Source organism: Delphinus delphis, chromosome 19 (assembly GCF_949987515.2).
Source record: "Delphinus delphis chromosome 19, mDelDel1.2, whole genome shotgun sequence".
Taxonomy (NCBI): domain Eukaryota; kingdom Metazoa; phylum Chordata; class Mammalia; order Artiodactyla; family Delphinidae; genus Delphinus; species Delphinus delphis.
The window spans coordinates 18,492,242-18,507,731 of NC_082701.1; the positions used below are offsets into that span (position 1 = coordinate 18,492,242).

Sequence of the window (15,490 nt, forward strand, 5' to 3'; positions counted from 1 at the left end):
GTAGCCCCTACTCACCGCAACCAGAGAAAGCCCGCACACAGCACAGAAGACCCAGTGCAGCCAAAAATAAATAAATAAATTTATTACAGAAACATTTATATATTCACTTTTTCCGATCAGATAAGTAACACATGATAGTTGCAAAATTTCACCTATACAGAAAAAGATAAAGAGGAAAGCAAAGGTAAATATTTTGCATATATTCTTATAGGCTTTTTGATATACAAACATATTCAGACATATGGATCTAGTTTTTTGTTGTTTATAATAATGGAACAATTCTGTAGTACTTGTTTGATTTCTGATTTTCAAGAGAACCGTATACCTTGAGCACCTTTTCAGGTCACTATGGACGTATCATCTTAAATGTCTGGATCTGGATGGTACTCCTCTGAATGGATGTGCCTTGGTTTATTGCCAATCCCCTACCGATGGATAGTTAGGTTGCTTCCAACTTTTCACATCATTAGAAGCAATCTCTTTCCTTCTATACTCAGTTTTGAACACAACAATATTTATTTCCTTAGAATACATTTTCGTTAGTGGAATGACCGGGTCACTGACAAACCACCTAGGTTCTATCACACACACTCGTATAGTGTTCTAAGGGGAGCTGTAGAAGAGGATGGCGCCGAAGCCAGGGACCGGAAGTCTTCCCTTTGAAGGCCTTGGACTGTTACTACATTACAGCTCTACCCTGGCCTTTCCCATTCTTTTTTTTTTTTTTTTTTCTTTTTTTTTGCTTGGCACACATTTAGCGTGTGCGGTCGGAACTGGCGGGTTCGAGACTTGTCCCAGACATCCACCCCCAGCCTGGACCCCTAGCTGGGGCCTCCACGGCCCTCCCAGCCCCTGGGAATCCATCCCCAGTTCCCCTCCCCCACCGCGGGAGGGCGTGTTAGGGAGCCGCTTAGGCAGGCAACGATTGCACCATCCACGGTTTGAAAAGGAAGTGGAGGAAGCTCAGGCAGGAAAATCGCGCATCCCAAACGCCGAGCCCCCAGCAGCCAGGCCCGTAAGCCTGCAGCGCTCCTTCAACCGCTACTCCCAGGGCTCCTTCAACCACTACTCCCAGGGCTCCGATCCCTTGCCTTCCTTCCCCTCCCCAGTCCAACTCTTTGCTGGGTACTGGCCCTTTTAGAAGCTGTCACGGTGGCGCTGTTGGCCCCGCCCGGCGGGGAGGGCCAAGAAGGAGGGGAGGGGTTGCTGGTGGCTGAAGCTGGGGGTGGGGGTGTGTGTGGGGGGGTGGTCTGGGTCTATTTTTAGCTCCGGGTCGAGTCACGTGACGGCAGTGACGTCTCGAATGTTGTTGTTGGTGGCGGCGGCGAGCGGAGCCGGAGGAGCCGCCGCAAAGATGGAGGAGCCGTCGAGGAGGTGCTGCCGCTGCTGCCGCCGCCGCTGCTGCCGCCGCCGCCCGCGAAGCCGGAGCTCGAGCCGCAGGGGGTGAGCGCGCCCCACCAGCCCCGATCCCATCTCCCCCAGGCTCCCCGGACTCGACGCGGCGCCCCCTCCTCCCGCCGTCGCTGCCCGCGGGCTCCCCGAGCGCGCGTCGCGCTCCGCGCCCCCCTTCCTCCCTCCCGGCGCCCGGGTGCCAGTAGGCGCCCCCCGGGAGCATCGCCAGCCGGTAGCCGGGCCTCTGGGTTACTGCGCGCGCCCCTCCCCGCCCCTCCCAGGCAGGGGCGCCTTCCCTGCAGGTAAGGGAGGGGCCCGTCTTCCCGCTACCTACACCCCCAGATGGCCGGGAGACCGGCCGGGGATGTCTGATTTGCCCTCTCCCGGGAGGCGCGTGGTGCGTTGCAGGGCGTTTTGAGCCCTGCACCCGCTTTCTGTGCAAAGCCCTCTTCGCTGGACACCCTTTCTTGGTACTCTGAGATGAGGGGCGCTGCCCACCCCACAGCGCTTCTAGCCATACCTCAGAACGCATCCTTGATTTTGTGTCCTTGACATCCGTGCTTGAGGAGGGGGCCTGCGGGCCCACCTCACTTCTCTCTCCCATTATTCTCACCCCCTCCCCCGTGAGGCGTTACTGCGTTTGTTCCCACCCTCTTCTCCCGTCTGACACCCTGGAGCCAGAGAGAGAGAGCTAGGAGATGAAAGCTGCCCCCCTTCTTGTCTGGGGTGGAGGCCCCCCATTTTTCATCCTGGGTCTGTATCTCACAGAGAGAGGGACACTGCCTGTGCCTTTTAACTTGGGTAGGCTGCTTCCCCACCCCACCCTTCCCTGGGCCCCTGGGGAAGATGAGAATTGGCTGGGTGATAAGTAATTAATCTGGGAGTCTGGTTGTGGGGAGAGAAGAGGGGAAGGTGGGAGCACCCCGTTTGGGGGAGGAGGTGACCACCTGATATCCCCCGTTGGCTTTCTGAGATGAGGTGTGTCCCTAAAGAGGAAGGGTAGCAGCTGCAGTTGCTCTTGGGGGTGCTCAAGAGACCCACCGCTCTGACAGTGACCACTGTGCTTCTGGGGCCTGGAATGAGCTTTGGCGACTGGGGGTGATGATGGTGGTGACTGGGTTCAGGGTCTAACTGGGAGGGAAGGATGGAGCAGACCATAGGAACAAAAGGCGGCAGGGGGTGGGAGATCAGGAGTCTTAGCCAGAAGGACCCATGACCAGACTGCTTTGCAGGACTGGAGCCTGGAGCTGGGTCCTGCCCTGGGCCTCCTCAGGTTCAGAGGATGTAGGCAGGGAGGGTCCTCAGTTCGAGTTCCAGGCAACAGGGGCCCTGAGCCTATGCTGGCTGTTTAGGCGCTGGGCTGGGCTGGGCTGGGCTGGGGATGGTGGGTGAGCCGTGTTGGGGGCTGCCTGCTTCTTCATTTCAGTCTTCCTTCCTTCCTCTTCCTCTTAAACACAAAGCTTGGGGAGCCCTTAGTTTGCCTCCTGCCCCTTCTCTTGAATCTTCTCTTTGCTCTGTCTCCCCTTGGACTTGGATCTGGGCTATGTCCAGACAAGGCAGGGTGGGCGTCTCTGAGTTAGAGGGGTGGGCCCCTAGCGTCTCCACTGTATGCCGGGAATGTATGCCTGCCAGGGGCCAGAGAGACATACCAGGTGCAGTTTACTTGGGGGCAAGGATGGAGGACATGTTAGCTCCGTGCCAGCCTCCCCTTCCCAATATATCCTCCTCTGTGGCTGGATGGAGTAATCTGGGGGGGGGGAGGGCAGCACTATCACATGCCCCACCCACTCTAAGTAGCTGCAGAGACAAAGGTTTGCATTCCCTTCCCTAGGGGTGGCATCTTAGCTGTGTGTTTAGAAATGGGGGCTGGGGCTGGGGGGTGGTGGTGTGGGGCGGGGAGTTTGTGTTTCTGCAGGGGGGAGGGGGCATCAGCTATAGGAGCTGGGGGGAGTGCAGTTGGTGCCGAAGTACCAGCTGCTCTTTAATAATTAATTCTTCCTACTCACATCCCTTTGAGGAGGGATGTCTGGAACATGGCATCAGGCTCAGCCAGCCTGCTGGAGGACGCACTCCTGTTGGTGGGGGGTGGGGGAGAGACGGCGAGGGGGTGCGGTTCTTGGCATTTTTTGGAGCACTGGTGCTTGCTCATGAATGAAAACCTGATGCAGCCCGTGAGGGGGCCTATTGTAGCCGACTTTGGCTAATTAAACTTTCTCTGCCTTTCTTCTCCCCCACCCCACCTCACCCCAGCCTCGGCCCCAGCCGTTTCTTGGATGGGGACTCTGTCTGGTCGTGCTGGTGAGGGGGTACCGTTCTGCGTGAGGTTTTAGGGCAAACAGACCCGGTCTTCTGCCCTTTGCCTCCGTCTTGCCCCTCCCTCCCCTCTCACCCCCCCCCCCCCCACCCTTTTTCTTTTTCTAGAAATAGCAGCCTCGTCCATCTGGCTTGTGCAGATGCCTGGAGCTGCGTCTGAGCAGACAAACAGAGATGGGCCGATTGCAAAAATGAATTTGTCAGCCTGGTGCCTTTTTTCCTCCCCTGTTGCCCTCCCCCCTCCGTTAGTTTGGGCCCTGGACATCCAAGTCAGCCATCCGTCCTGGCTCTGATGTCTGAAGGCTTCTGGTGGGCCAGCTTGGGGGAAGGCACACGGCGATGGAAGCTTTTGGAGGCTGGGGAAAGCGATCAGCCGTGGCCACGGTCAGGAGGGGTCAAGATGAGAGTTCCTTTGTGCCTTGGGATGGGATGTCTGGGCTCGTAGCTTTCTGATGACGTCTTTGGGGGCACATCTCATATCGTGAGCAGTCTCAGGCTCACAGGATTGGGTTCAGACAGCTCACCTGGCTGCCTTGACCTGGGAACAGGTCCCCAGCCTCAGTGCTCAGGACTTGGGCCTGCCTCTAGCAGGGCTGGAGCTGGTGTGTTGGCAGAGCGGCTACCTGGTGGTGCTGGAGTTCAGCTTCCTTGAGGGACAAGATACCTGCAGGGCAGCACTGTGAACTTCTGGCCTTTGAGACGTTGCGTCCTCCTCATGTCCCTCACTTGTCTGCCCTTCTCCTGCCACCCTCTGCCAGAGCTTTTATTGCTCGTGAATGGAGCCCGGGATATTCCCCTAGGGTTTTTGCCTTTCCTCCCCCGGCTTAGCCATGAGCTTGTAGGGTGAGATGCAGCAGGTTACCTGCCGTCCTGGCTGGAGGTGGGAAGTGGGTTTGGATCCTGGAGTGGGCCAGAGGTCTGACTGGAAGAGAGAGTTCTCAGGGGATGGGGCCAGGGCCCTGCGGTCTGCCTACTTGGGATGTCACGGAAGCCAGGCTGCTCACTGGTTTGGCAGCAAAGTGCCAGGAGCCACACAGCCCTTGGTCCCTGACTGCCCACCAAGACCTTCCTACAACAAATGGTCAGCAGTGAGTTTCTCTGGCCGAGGAGGCACCCAACAGCTCAGGTTTTAACCGTAAAGCTGCCCTTTCCCCTTGCATGGCCCTCCTTAGTCCAAAATCTACACCTGTCCTGTCTGTCCTGATTAGACCGTGAATGCTGCTTTGTTTCCCAGGGAGGCTTGATGGGGGTGTTGGCAGACACTCTCCACAGGTGGATGGGGGTCCGGGGTCCTGCTGCATCCTGCAGGGTGGGCAGGAGTGCAGCCTAACAGAGTCCTGAGCCCCTTGGGAGTTCTAGGAGCCCCTCCCTTCCTCTTCTCCCCAGGGGATGAGGAAGATGGGGGCTCAGGGCAGATCTTAACGCAGATTGTGTACCACGGAGGCTCTGCCCCTCCTGAGTGCCCTGTTGTGGAGGTTCCTTTCACTAAGGAGATGGGCTGGGGCACTTGGGCTGCTGGGAATTATGGGAATTTCTGAACCTGTGTTCCCCAGCCCATGGGAAAGGGTGTGAGCAGGGCTGGACGCCAGCCCCGGGGTGGGCATGGGCTGAGCTGTCTGCCCACGCGGGCCCTGCCAGGGCACCAACAAGCCCACCTGCCGCCTTCCTGAGCTTGGCCCCAGTCCTGCGCAGCCTCTTTTGTCCTTGCCCCACACCTGTACCTTCTGGGAGCAATTCAGCCCCTTCTCTCTGCCTCCTCCCACCTCCCCATCGGAGTGCACCTTTCTCCAGCTACAGAGTCCAAACCTAGGGGGCAGCAGGCCTAGGAGGACTTGAGGTCTTCCTACTCTGTGCATGGCACACATGTGTGCATGTCTGTGTGTATGTTCCTGTGTCCCTGCCGTGGCTGACTCCTGCGCTCCTCGGCTCCAAATGGACCCCACGCCTGGCGATCGTTGAGAATGCAGAGCTTACCGAGAATTTATCCTGCCAGGAGGTGGGCTGTCCTGGGCTGGAGCTGAGTGTCTCTTCCTAGTTTGGGGAGCAGAGTTAGGGTTTAAATCTCAGCCTCATCGATCGCTTCCAGCTACCTCGATTTCACTGGGTGTTGGAGGGCCTGCCTTCATCTGGAAGAAAACGAATGAGATCGTGTCTAGGGTGGATCGTGGACTGTTTAGGGATGGGCCCAGGTGGGTGCGTGTGTAGTGTCTGAGGCTTGAGGACTAGCTGTGGGGCTGGAGCGAGGTGGGGAGCTGGAGAGGTGGGGACAGGTTGGCAAACTCATGGTCCTGCAGTACGGGGACATCCTCTCTTACTGTATTGGCCTCAGCAGGTGTACTGCTGGGCCTTTTGGTGCCTTTGTACAAACTGGAAAACGGTGTCCCTTATTCTGGGTGGATTTAGCCTGTGTAGCTTGGCAGGCAGAGCAAAGGCTGGATTTCAGACCTCGTTGCACAGGGCACAACCTATACAACACACACAAGGCCCTGGGCTTGGGCCTTGGACCCCCAGTCCAGAGGGCACTGGATGTGGGATGAACGTCTCTGTCTTTCGAAATTCTTGGAAACAGCATGGTTAATGGGTAGAGGAAAAGCAATTGTTGCCCTCTTTTTTCTGACCTGTTGTTGAATGGGGGAGACCAAGACAGAAGCACATCACGTTTCCAGAGTTGGGTGGCACAAGGATCAGGGAGTAGGGAGAAGATGAGAGTCCCACCTCAGGCTGCTGGGGCTGGAATACCAGTCTCTCCCTTAAGTTCTGCGAGGGGCTCCAGGTCAGCCCTGCGTCTCCCCGCTGCCCTGGACAGAGTTCAGAAGCACTTTCCCTGCACTTTCTCCTTTGGTGAGCACCATCTCCCACGTCAGGCACCCTTGGGAGTCTGTGAGGTCTCCCCACCTGGCAGTGGACATTGTCACCTAAAAAAGAATTTTGTTGTGGCTACTGTAGCCGTTTCCCTTCCCTTGAGGGCTGACGTCCTCACCAATTAGAAAGAGAAGAAACCAGGGTCTGGTCCAGTTCTGTGCCCCTGGGCCCGTGGCCCTCCCTCTCTTCCCTAGGTGTAACTGACAAGCTCCAAGGTCTCCTTCGACTCTCAGATTCCAGAGTTGGGGACCTCTAACCCTGCTCCGTCTCTCCCCAGGGATGCCGTTCTGAGTGCCTGACTGCCTCGCCCCGAAGGATGGCCTCGGATGGGCGTTAGAGGCACAGCGGCCCCGGGCTCCTGTCCCGTCCGTCTGTCTGTTATCGTCTGTCTCTCTTGACATCACCGCAGCTCCACCCCCTCCCGTCCCAGCCCCCAACGCCAGCTTCCTGCGGGCCCAGAGCCGGCATGAACTCTCCCACCGAGTCGGGTAAGAGCTGGGAGGCTGGAGAAGGCACCTGGGGTGGCTTTGGATGTAATGGGCTGTATGGGTATCCAGCCCAGGCCAGCTGCCCTTCAGGGTCTGAGCCGTAAGGGAACAAGGGGTGAGGAGTGGAGAAGCATCGTGAGAAAAGGACAGAGGCAAACCCAAAGTGATTGACCATGGGGTAGACCTGAGACTGATGGGTTGACGGTCCAGCCTGGCCCTGGGAGGGCATGGGTTCAACTCTGTCCCCAGGCCTGCCCTCTCAACTCGGGGGCCTTCAATTCCGTGCCACCCTGCCCTGTTCACCAAGACAGGCAGGGCTGAGGGGAATGTGTGCCCCTGAACCTCTGCAGGCGGTGCGGGGATGATGTTGGAAGAAGGTCCCTATGATAGCTGAACGTCCAGCTTCCTTTTCTGTGGTGGTGTCCTCTTCCTGGTGGAGTGTTTCTCTGTGTTCCATACTTTATTCTTACTGGAGCTTTGCAGGGCCTTCAGCCTTAGCCTATGTTGGGATATGTGGTATTGGGGTGGGCGTGCAGTGACATGTTGGCGGAGGAGACTCGGCTCTCTCCTTTGAGTCCAGGTAGACATGCCCTGGACATGGGAGAGTCCTAATTCGGGGTCTCTGAGGTTTCTTATTCCCCTCTGCTCGTGGGAGCCTGCCTGGTGCTTCCAGAAATAGTCTAGGGGTGGGACTCCAGGCAGCTTTGTGAACGGGTGGGTCTGGGTTCGTGCCCGTGAGGATGTGTCCAAATGGCCTGAGCTGGACCCTCAGGAGTGTCACGGGGGGTCTTGGGTCAGGGTGGTCAGAGTAATAACTGCCTTCCCTCCTTGGCTGTCTCCTTCTGCATAGACTTAAAGGATCAGAGTCCATCTTGCTCAACTTTAACCCCCCCACACACAGGCCATCCGGTCACTTAACATCTTTTTCTGTAAGGGTGGGAGCTATTTCTCCTTCTTTAGAGATAGGGAAACTAGGGCCTAGAGACCAGAACCCACTTGCAGGATGGTACTGAAGCAGCAGCAGGGAGGCATGCAGGCCCCTTCGCCTCTCGTTCCCTGTCCTTGTCACTGTGCTGAATCTCATGCTTCCTGTTGTGAGGATCCCCTGCTGGCGACCTGTGGCCCTGACCACGGCCCCAGGGCTTCCAGCAGATTCGATTCAGGGAAGCCGAAGCTGGCGGGATTGCTTGGCTTTGGTCAAGGCTGTGCCCCCTCCCCTTTCCCTTTCCGGCATGACATACCCCGGGCACAGAGAGAGTAGAGAGCCAGCTGGAGGAGGCTGGGCTCCTGAGACTTACCAGGTCAGCTTTGCCGATGGGCCCCCTCCTGCAGGGTCTGTGGCTCCCCCTCAGGTCCTCCCGCCTCTGCCTGCCTCCATTCCCCCTGCAGGGGCTGTGCCAGGTGTTAGACGTGGAGAGGTCTGTGTGACTCTGGTGCTGGAGGGGGGCTGCCCTGACTTCCTGCTTCCTCCTCTGAGGTGGGGCTGGCGAAGGGAAGGAGAGGCCTGGTGGGTTCTCATCAACCCCTCGGCCATCTCAGCTGGACACTGCCCCTTGCAGGGTCAGTTGTGCCCGGCAGGGGTGCCAACCGCTCCCTTCCTCTGAGCTACTATGCTGACCTGTCCAGGAGCCACTTCCAGTCACACCGGGCCTGGGGTCTAACCCTTGGCCAAGGGAACAGGAGCCTCCCAGAGGCATCCGTTGGTGGCGTGGGGAGGACGTCTTCCAGCTTTGGGATTTTCTTCCCTTACAGTGAAAGGCTGAGGTAATCAGCCTCAGATAGATCAGGTCAGTGGGTTGCCTTTCCACATGCAGGTGGTCCGAGTCCCCCCTTGTAGCCACTGGTGCCAGGGCTGGCAGGGGCTGGAGGTATCCATCTGCGCTGAGCTGGGCCAGGAGGGGCCTCCAGAGTGGGGCCTATGGAATTGGCCGTGCCTCCTGGCTGGCTTTCCCGCTCCCCCCAGCAGGGGGAGATGCCGTCTTCTCGTGTTCAGGAAGGAGGGAGAAAGAGAGGGGGCCAGAGATTGGGAAGCTGGTTTTAGGACTGTGGCCAGACCTCAGAGCTGGGATCGTCGTCATTGTTCAGGGCAGCGCCCTGAAGTCTTTCCCACCGAGTTTTCCCGGGGCTCCGGGCCTGGCTCTCCCGCTTGTGGAGTTCCAGCTGCTCTGGCCCAGGGAGAGGGCCAGCCTCCACACAGCCTCCCCCTTCGAGGGGCCCAGCATCTGCCATTCCCAGAGCTCAGGGTGGCATCTGGGCTGGGGCTGCGGGTGTCCGGCGCCTGGCAGAAGCCTGGAAACCACATGCTTGGACTCCACGGAAGTCAAATGAAACCACGAATTGTAGCTGGATGTCCACATCCCGGGTAGACACCTCACAGGGCGCCCCAGGAAGAGCATGAGGCTGTGGGGCTGGGGATAGAGGTGGGGATGAGAACGGTTAGTACCCGGGGCCTGGGTGCCCCGGCCCCTGAGCACCTCCCACCCCGTCCCGAGACTCACTTCTCTCTCCTTAGGGCGCAGAACGGCAGGCCTGGGTGAGGGCCAGTTTCCCTCCATTTCTCTCAGTGCAGGAACTTCCCTGTTTGGAAAAGAAAAATAGAAGACGGTCCATCCCGGCCTTCATAGCAAACAAGTTAGTAAGAGAGCACATTCCGGGTGAGGGGTGGCAGGTAGAGATTTGGAGAGGTTTACTTCTGGGGCTCGCCCGTCCTCCCCAGGGAGTGGGAGCTGATCCAGTTACCTCTGGGCCGGGCCGAGGGCCAGCGTTTGACCTGATTTGCCTCTCCTGCAGTCTCGGGAGTACAGGCAGAGCCGCTGATGGGCTGCCCGCTTCCCTGAGGAGGCCACTGCCCGGGGGCTGGCTTCTCTTCAGGCAACGGGGGACTTGAGGAGCGAGGCTTTATTTTCATTTCTGCTCCCCTTAGTGGGACTGAAGGACTGACAGACTGTGCCCCTGGCCAGCCTGGGCCCACTCTGGTGCCCGCCCTGTCCTCCATGCTGTTGCCCAGAGGAGAGGGCAAGGGTGAGGCTCGAGCCAGTCTGTGGGGCGACAGGGCCCCAGGAGAGAAGGTGGCCAGGTTCCTTAGCCCCAGCTTGGGAGGGAGAGAAGCTTCATGACAACACCTGCTGGCCCAGCACCTCCCAGCTCGCTGCACACTTTCTCTCCTTCCCTTTCCTGGCTGCCCCCTCCTTTCTGGGTGACCAGAGAAACTGGGGCATAGGCGTGGGGTGGAGCCAGGAACCTCGGCGTCCCGCCTCCCAGCCTTGGGCTCTGCCTCTGAGCCCCCAGGGAAGGCGGAGAAAGTGGGTCAGAGTCGGCGTGGGGCGGGGGGTCTGGGAAGTGGACTCTGGTGTCCCTTCTCCACTTAGATGCCCCCCTGGCACACCTCTGTGCTCACTGTAGATCAGGATCTGCCCCACTCTCCCCTCCCCTGTCCCATCATTCCAGAGGGATTGAAGGCTTAGCACGGGGCGTCCGGAGGAGGCAGGCTCAACCCTGAGGGGATGTGCAAGATGCCAAAGTAGGTGCTCACATTTTTCCCAGACTCGGTCTCAAATGAGAGGGTTCAGCCAGCACCTAGCATGGGACCTGGCGCATGGCAGCTCCTGGGCGATGCTGACGGGCTCCAGCATGACTGGGCTGCAAGGGCAGGAGAGAACCGGAGGGCAGGCAGGCCCTGTATCTGCAGGACCCCAGGGCAGCTGGCACCCCACACTCCATGTGGGGTGCTCCCCGGCCAGCCCTTGGCTTTTTTACTGTGCACAGAGCAGACTTTGCTTTTTTCTTTTCGGTCAGGCCCCCACTCCAGCCTCTTGAGCCCAGGAAGTGGGAGCCTTCGAGAGCTCAAGGAGCCACATGAGGTTCTCCTCCTCCAGGTTTAGAGGGTTAGGAGGCCTGAGCCCAGCCTTCAGGGGAGGGAGCAGAGTGAGCAAGGTCATTGCGGCACCAGGGAGGGGTCGGTGCCTGTTCCCAACGGGGCCCCTGTAAGCCACGCTTTGTGGGTGCTCTGTAAGGTCTGTGGGATGACACACGGGAGAGCCAGATGCGTGGGGATGGAGAAGAGACGCGAACCACAAGGAGAGGGGCCAGAAAGCGAGAAGGATTGCGGTTAGACATTAGGAAGACTTTGTTGCATGACTTGAATCTCCGAAGGAAAAAAAAGACACTTGTCCCCATCCCAGGCCTCCTGTCTTCCCCTGGAGGATTCTGGGAACTACACTGAGGATTGTCTGGCTGTGTCTGACACTTCACTTCCCACTTCAAGCTGTTACTGGAAGTCATAGTAGTGCTGGGAACTGCCCCGAGTCCCCAGCTCTGGCCACCTCTGGGTGCCCAGTCTCCTGGGTGCTCCCAGCTTTCCTAAACAGGGAGTTGTGTTTGCTTAGGTTTCTGACTGCTCCACGTTCTGGCGCCCCTGCTTTTGAGTCACTGTAACTGATGATTTCCTCTCTTCCAGAACGGGGCTGCCCTACCATACTCTCCTGTGCCTGGGGCAGGCAGAGAGAGTCAGGACAGGGCTAGCCAGCCCTTCTGGTTGCTTTCAGCGTGGGTGGGTGGAGTCCTGGCTGGGAGGGGCTGCTGCCCCCAGCTTTCTGGGTTCCCTTGAGTCTGCTGCCTGTCACCTGTTAAGGAGACCTTGACCTTCCCTTCCCTTGCTCTTGAGAGAGCCTGGTTGGCTAGGATGAGATTAGGGCAAGGGGTGCTGAGCAAAGTCCCCAGACCTACCCTGAAATGTCCACCGACTCCAGAGCCCTGTGGGGAGCATTGCTCCATCACCAGTTTTCTGGAGTCTGCCCTGGCTGAGAAGCTGAGGCTCCAGAGCTTTGTTTTCGTTCCTGTTGACCTCCAACTCCCTCAACATACATCTTGCCAGCCAGTCTAGGGCCTGGGAAAGCCCACCTCTGCCCCTTACCCATCCACGTGATCCCCCCACCTGAGGGCAGGAGGCCCCTCTGCCATCCCCAGCTGGCGGGAGCCACAGCTACTGTGACCTTGGTTGGCCAGCTCCTCCTGGGCTCCCGACAGGAGGGTGAGGTCATCCAGTCCAGGGAGAGGACAGGTGTCCCTGGCTCCATGCCTAGAGTTGGGGGCAAAGGGGGCCAGGAGGGGGCTCCAAAATAGCCACTGTGACGTCAGGAAGGGGGAGGGGGACACAGACCCAGGAATAACCAGGCTATTAAAAGGCTCCAGTGAGGTCAGGGGGCCAAGTGGGAGGCACAACCTCAGGAGGAGGGATGGGCCAGCAGTGGGCTGGGTAGGCGGGTGTCACCAGTCCTCATGGCGCTCTAGCCTTAGGTGCCAGCAGGGCCCCAGGAGCCGGGGCTGCTCTGCCAGGCCTGGGGCTGCTGGCTGGTGGGGAAGGGCTGGATGCTGGCAGCCCCTTGACGCTTCCTGAAGGGGCTCCAACCTCAAGTCTCTTCCTGCCTGGGAACTGGGGGTCATTATACCTGTTAATGGAAACCCTGGGGCAGCTTCGTGTGCTCCCTGTGCAGGAGGCAGTGGGCTGTGGTGGTTAGAGGTCAGACTTGAACTTCAGACATCCCAGACCTACCACTGAAACAGCTGTATGACCTAGGGTGAGCGACTTCATCTCTCTGTGCCTCGGTTTCCCCGTCTGCACCTCTCTTCTGAGGTGATCGTGCAGAATAAACGAGGTGATGTATGTGCTGCTCTTAGCATTACACCTGGCACACTGCCACAGGAAGAGCTACCTGTGCTCTGAGAACGGGCAGGTGCTCCCAGGTGCCCTTCCCTGGGTGGGGTGAGGCCCGTCCAGGAAGAGTCTCCCTGCCCCCTGGAAGGAAGCCGAGCAGCCTCTGGAGGTGACACCCCTAATGGGTAGGAGGGAGCTGCCCTTTAGCTGCTGCTCGGGGGTCTCCCTGCCGGTTGAGGGGGTGGGGGAGCCACCCCCCAGCTCGGAAAGAGGGCAGAAATTAAATCAACTCCCATCCGTCGGCTGTTAGAGGGACTCCAGGGAAGATGCAAGTTTAGGCCAGGTGGCCCTGTCTGCCACCCTCTCCCAGACCCTTCCAGCTCCTTTACTTGCTCTGGATGGCAAGAGGGCAGATAGAGGAGGAAATCTGGCTTTTTGGTCTCTAGCCCCTCGCCTGCCAAGAGCAGCGCCAGAGCTGCTCCCAGATGCGTGGGTATTCCAGCGTGTGCCCTTCCCCAGCGCAGGCTCTGGCCACCCGGCTCTGTGGCGTTGGCCCTGAATGCAGGCCCTCCCCTGTCCCCATCCCCCTGCCTGGCGCTTCCTCCTGGGGTGGAACGCGCCTTCCCCTCCCCCACTCGGGGCCTCCGCCAGGCCCGGGCTCCTGGCAGCCGGCCGGCGGCTCCCTGAGCATGCTCCACCTATTTATAGACAGGGCCCTCCCCCAACTGCTATTTCAGTCTCCTGCCAGCTGCCGGCGGCTCATTCGGGAAGGAGGAGCAGGGAGCCGGGCCCAGAGCTGTCACCCAGGGCTGGGAGGGAACGCAGAGAGCCCGCCTGCCTGCTCAGCTCCCCTTCCTGTCCCCTGAGTGCTCAGCCATACCCGCTTCTGGGAGCTCTGGAAGGGCCAGTGGTTGGATGCCCCTCTAGCAGGGAGCTGGGCCTGTGGCTCCGGGGCTCCTGGCTCCTCCTGCCGCCTGCAGTGCCCAGGCCGGATGAGGCACCTCCCCGCAGCGCGGGTCCCAGCAGCAGTGGCCTGAGGGAGCCCCTGAGCAGCGAGGGCCCCGCCCAGCCACCTTCCCTTTGGCCGACTCCCGCCTCAGGCGGCCCCCTGCCGGGCATGCTGCTGGTGCCCAAGGCTCAGGGGCTTGTGGAGATGCTGCAGACCATCTATGAGACGGAATCCTGTTTCTCAGCAGATGGGATGCCAGGCCGGGAACCATCCTTGGAAATCCTGCCTCGGACCCCTCTACATGGCCTCCCTGTGGCAGGTAAGTGCCTCGGTGTCCCCGCCTGCCCTCTGCCATTGGGCATCCTTGCCTCTGGGGCTGAGCGTCTGGCTCCAAGTCTCACCCAGATGGGGTCCTGCTTGGATCTTCCTGGAGGTCTTTGTTGAGGATATGTGCAGTCAGGGGAGGTGTGCTTACCGGGATGGGCTTCCCTGCTCTCCCTGGGCCAAAACCTGCCCTCCCACCATGCCCTCCAGCTGCACTCTGCTGCATCTCTTCGAGTCCCTTTGGCCTCAGGCAGGGTCGACATCAGCTGCTGGGGGCTGTGGATTACTAGAGGATCCTGGCCTAGTTGGCACCATGGTCAGAGGGGAGGAAGTGGGTCAGTGACCTGCCTCCAGGCTGTCTGCTCCCCGGGTCTGGACAAGGGAGGAACCCACGGCCCGAGTGTCCATAAGAATAAAGGCTACCCCAACTCCTCTGGCTGGGTTCTTAGGGTCAGAGGGTCCAGTGCAGTGATTTCTGCCGGTGCCCGGTCAGGAGTGCCCTGGGAATCACACACCTGGGGAGGAGGCTTGATGCAGTTGTGGTGGAGGTAGGCAGAGGCCGGCAGCTGGGATGTTGGGGGCCTTGGCTGCCTTGGCTTCTGGCTCCCCCGTACCTCTCCTCCCCCCAAGCTTTGGTTTATCCTCAGCCCATGAGGATGAAGGAATGTTACTCAGGCTCACAGGGCTTGAGGACTCCCTAGCCCTCCCACCTTCTCAGCGGGGACCTTTTTGGCTCTCGGCTGGGGGTGGCGTCCCCCAGAGCCGGGCCACTCCTTCCCTCCCTCCCAGGAACCTGTTGGCAGCATCAGGCCTTCCTGGCACAGCCTCCCCACCAGGCCGGCACCACAAGATGCTTCCTCTAGGGAGGGGCCTGCTGGACCCATGCCCGCTTGGCCCCTCCTGGCAGTGGCTTGGCACTTGGGTGTGGGCGTCTGTGTGTGTATGTGTGAGGAGTCTTTGCCTCTGGATATGTGGGTGTGGGTCCCAGGCTTTGAACTGGAAGGTGGGAGCCGTGTGCCTGTGTAAGTGCCAGTGATTTGACTCTAAGCTGTCCAGGGATAAGGTTGCAGCTGGACTGGGATGTGTGAGAGGATGGAGGTTTGGGGAACATTTGGAAAAGCCTTCAAACCAAGCCTACCATCTGCCTGAGCAGGGATGCCCATGTAGTCTCCTAAGGTCGCGGCATAACCCTGGGGACCAGCCCTGAGAGTGCCCGTGCAGGCCCCTGGGATGGGGGGGGGGTGGAACCTTGGGGCCAGCCGTGCAGAGTCTCTGCACAGTCCCCTGGGAGGGGTGTAAACGCAGAGGGCCGTTCTAGCCCTGGTCTAGTGGAGCTCACAGCTCTAGCTAAAGACCCGCCTGCTCGCTCCTATCCTGAAGCCTCTGGGAGTCAAGGTGGTCCCTTGCCAAGCAAAGGGCTGACTGTGCAGAGCATCTGCCTGGGGGGTGCTTCTGCCCCATTCGGCAGATGCCATAGCAGCCCACCCCTCCTGTCCCCACTGCCCCTTG

At 59.4% G+C, this 15,490-nt stretch overlaps 1 protein-coding gene across 5 annotated transcripts in view; it reads left to right on the forward strand.

Moving 5' to 3' along the window:
- The first annotated feature begins 1,294 nt into the window (after positions 1-1,294).
- HDAC5 (histone deacetylase 5) overlaps positions 1,295-15,490 on the forward strand; it is a 34,830-nt gene continuing 20,634 nt past the window's right edge. For 2 of the 5 annotated variants that reach the window (XM_059997827.1, XM_059997830.1), the window contains exons 1-3: positions 1,295-1,443; positions 6,845-7,055; positions 13,902-13,976. In XM_059997827.1, the coding sequence (XP_059853810.1) occupies positions 7,034-7,055; positions 13,902-13,976 (97 nt within the window). In that variant the 5' untranslated portion in view covers positions 1,295-1,443; positions 6,845-7,033. Of the gene's footprint in view, positions 1,444-1,562; positions 1,695-6,844; positions 7,056-13,562; positions 13,977-15,490 lie in introns of those variants that run through there. The other 3 variants (XM_059997829.1, XM_059997828.1, XM_059997826.1) reach the window with 3 other exon arrangements.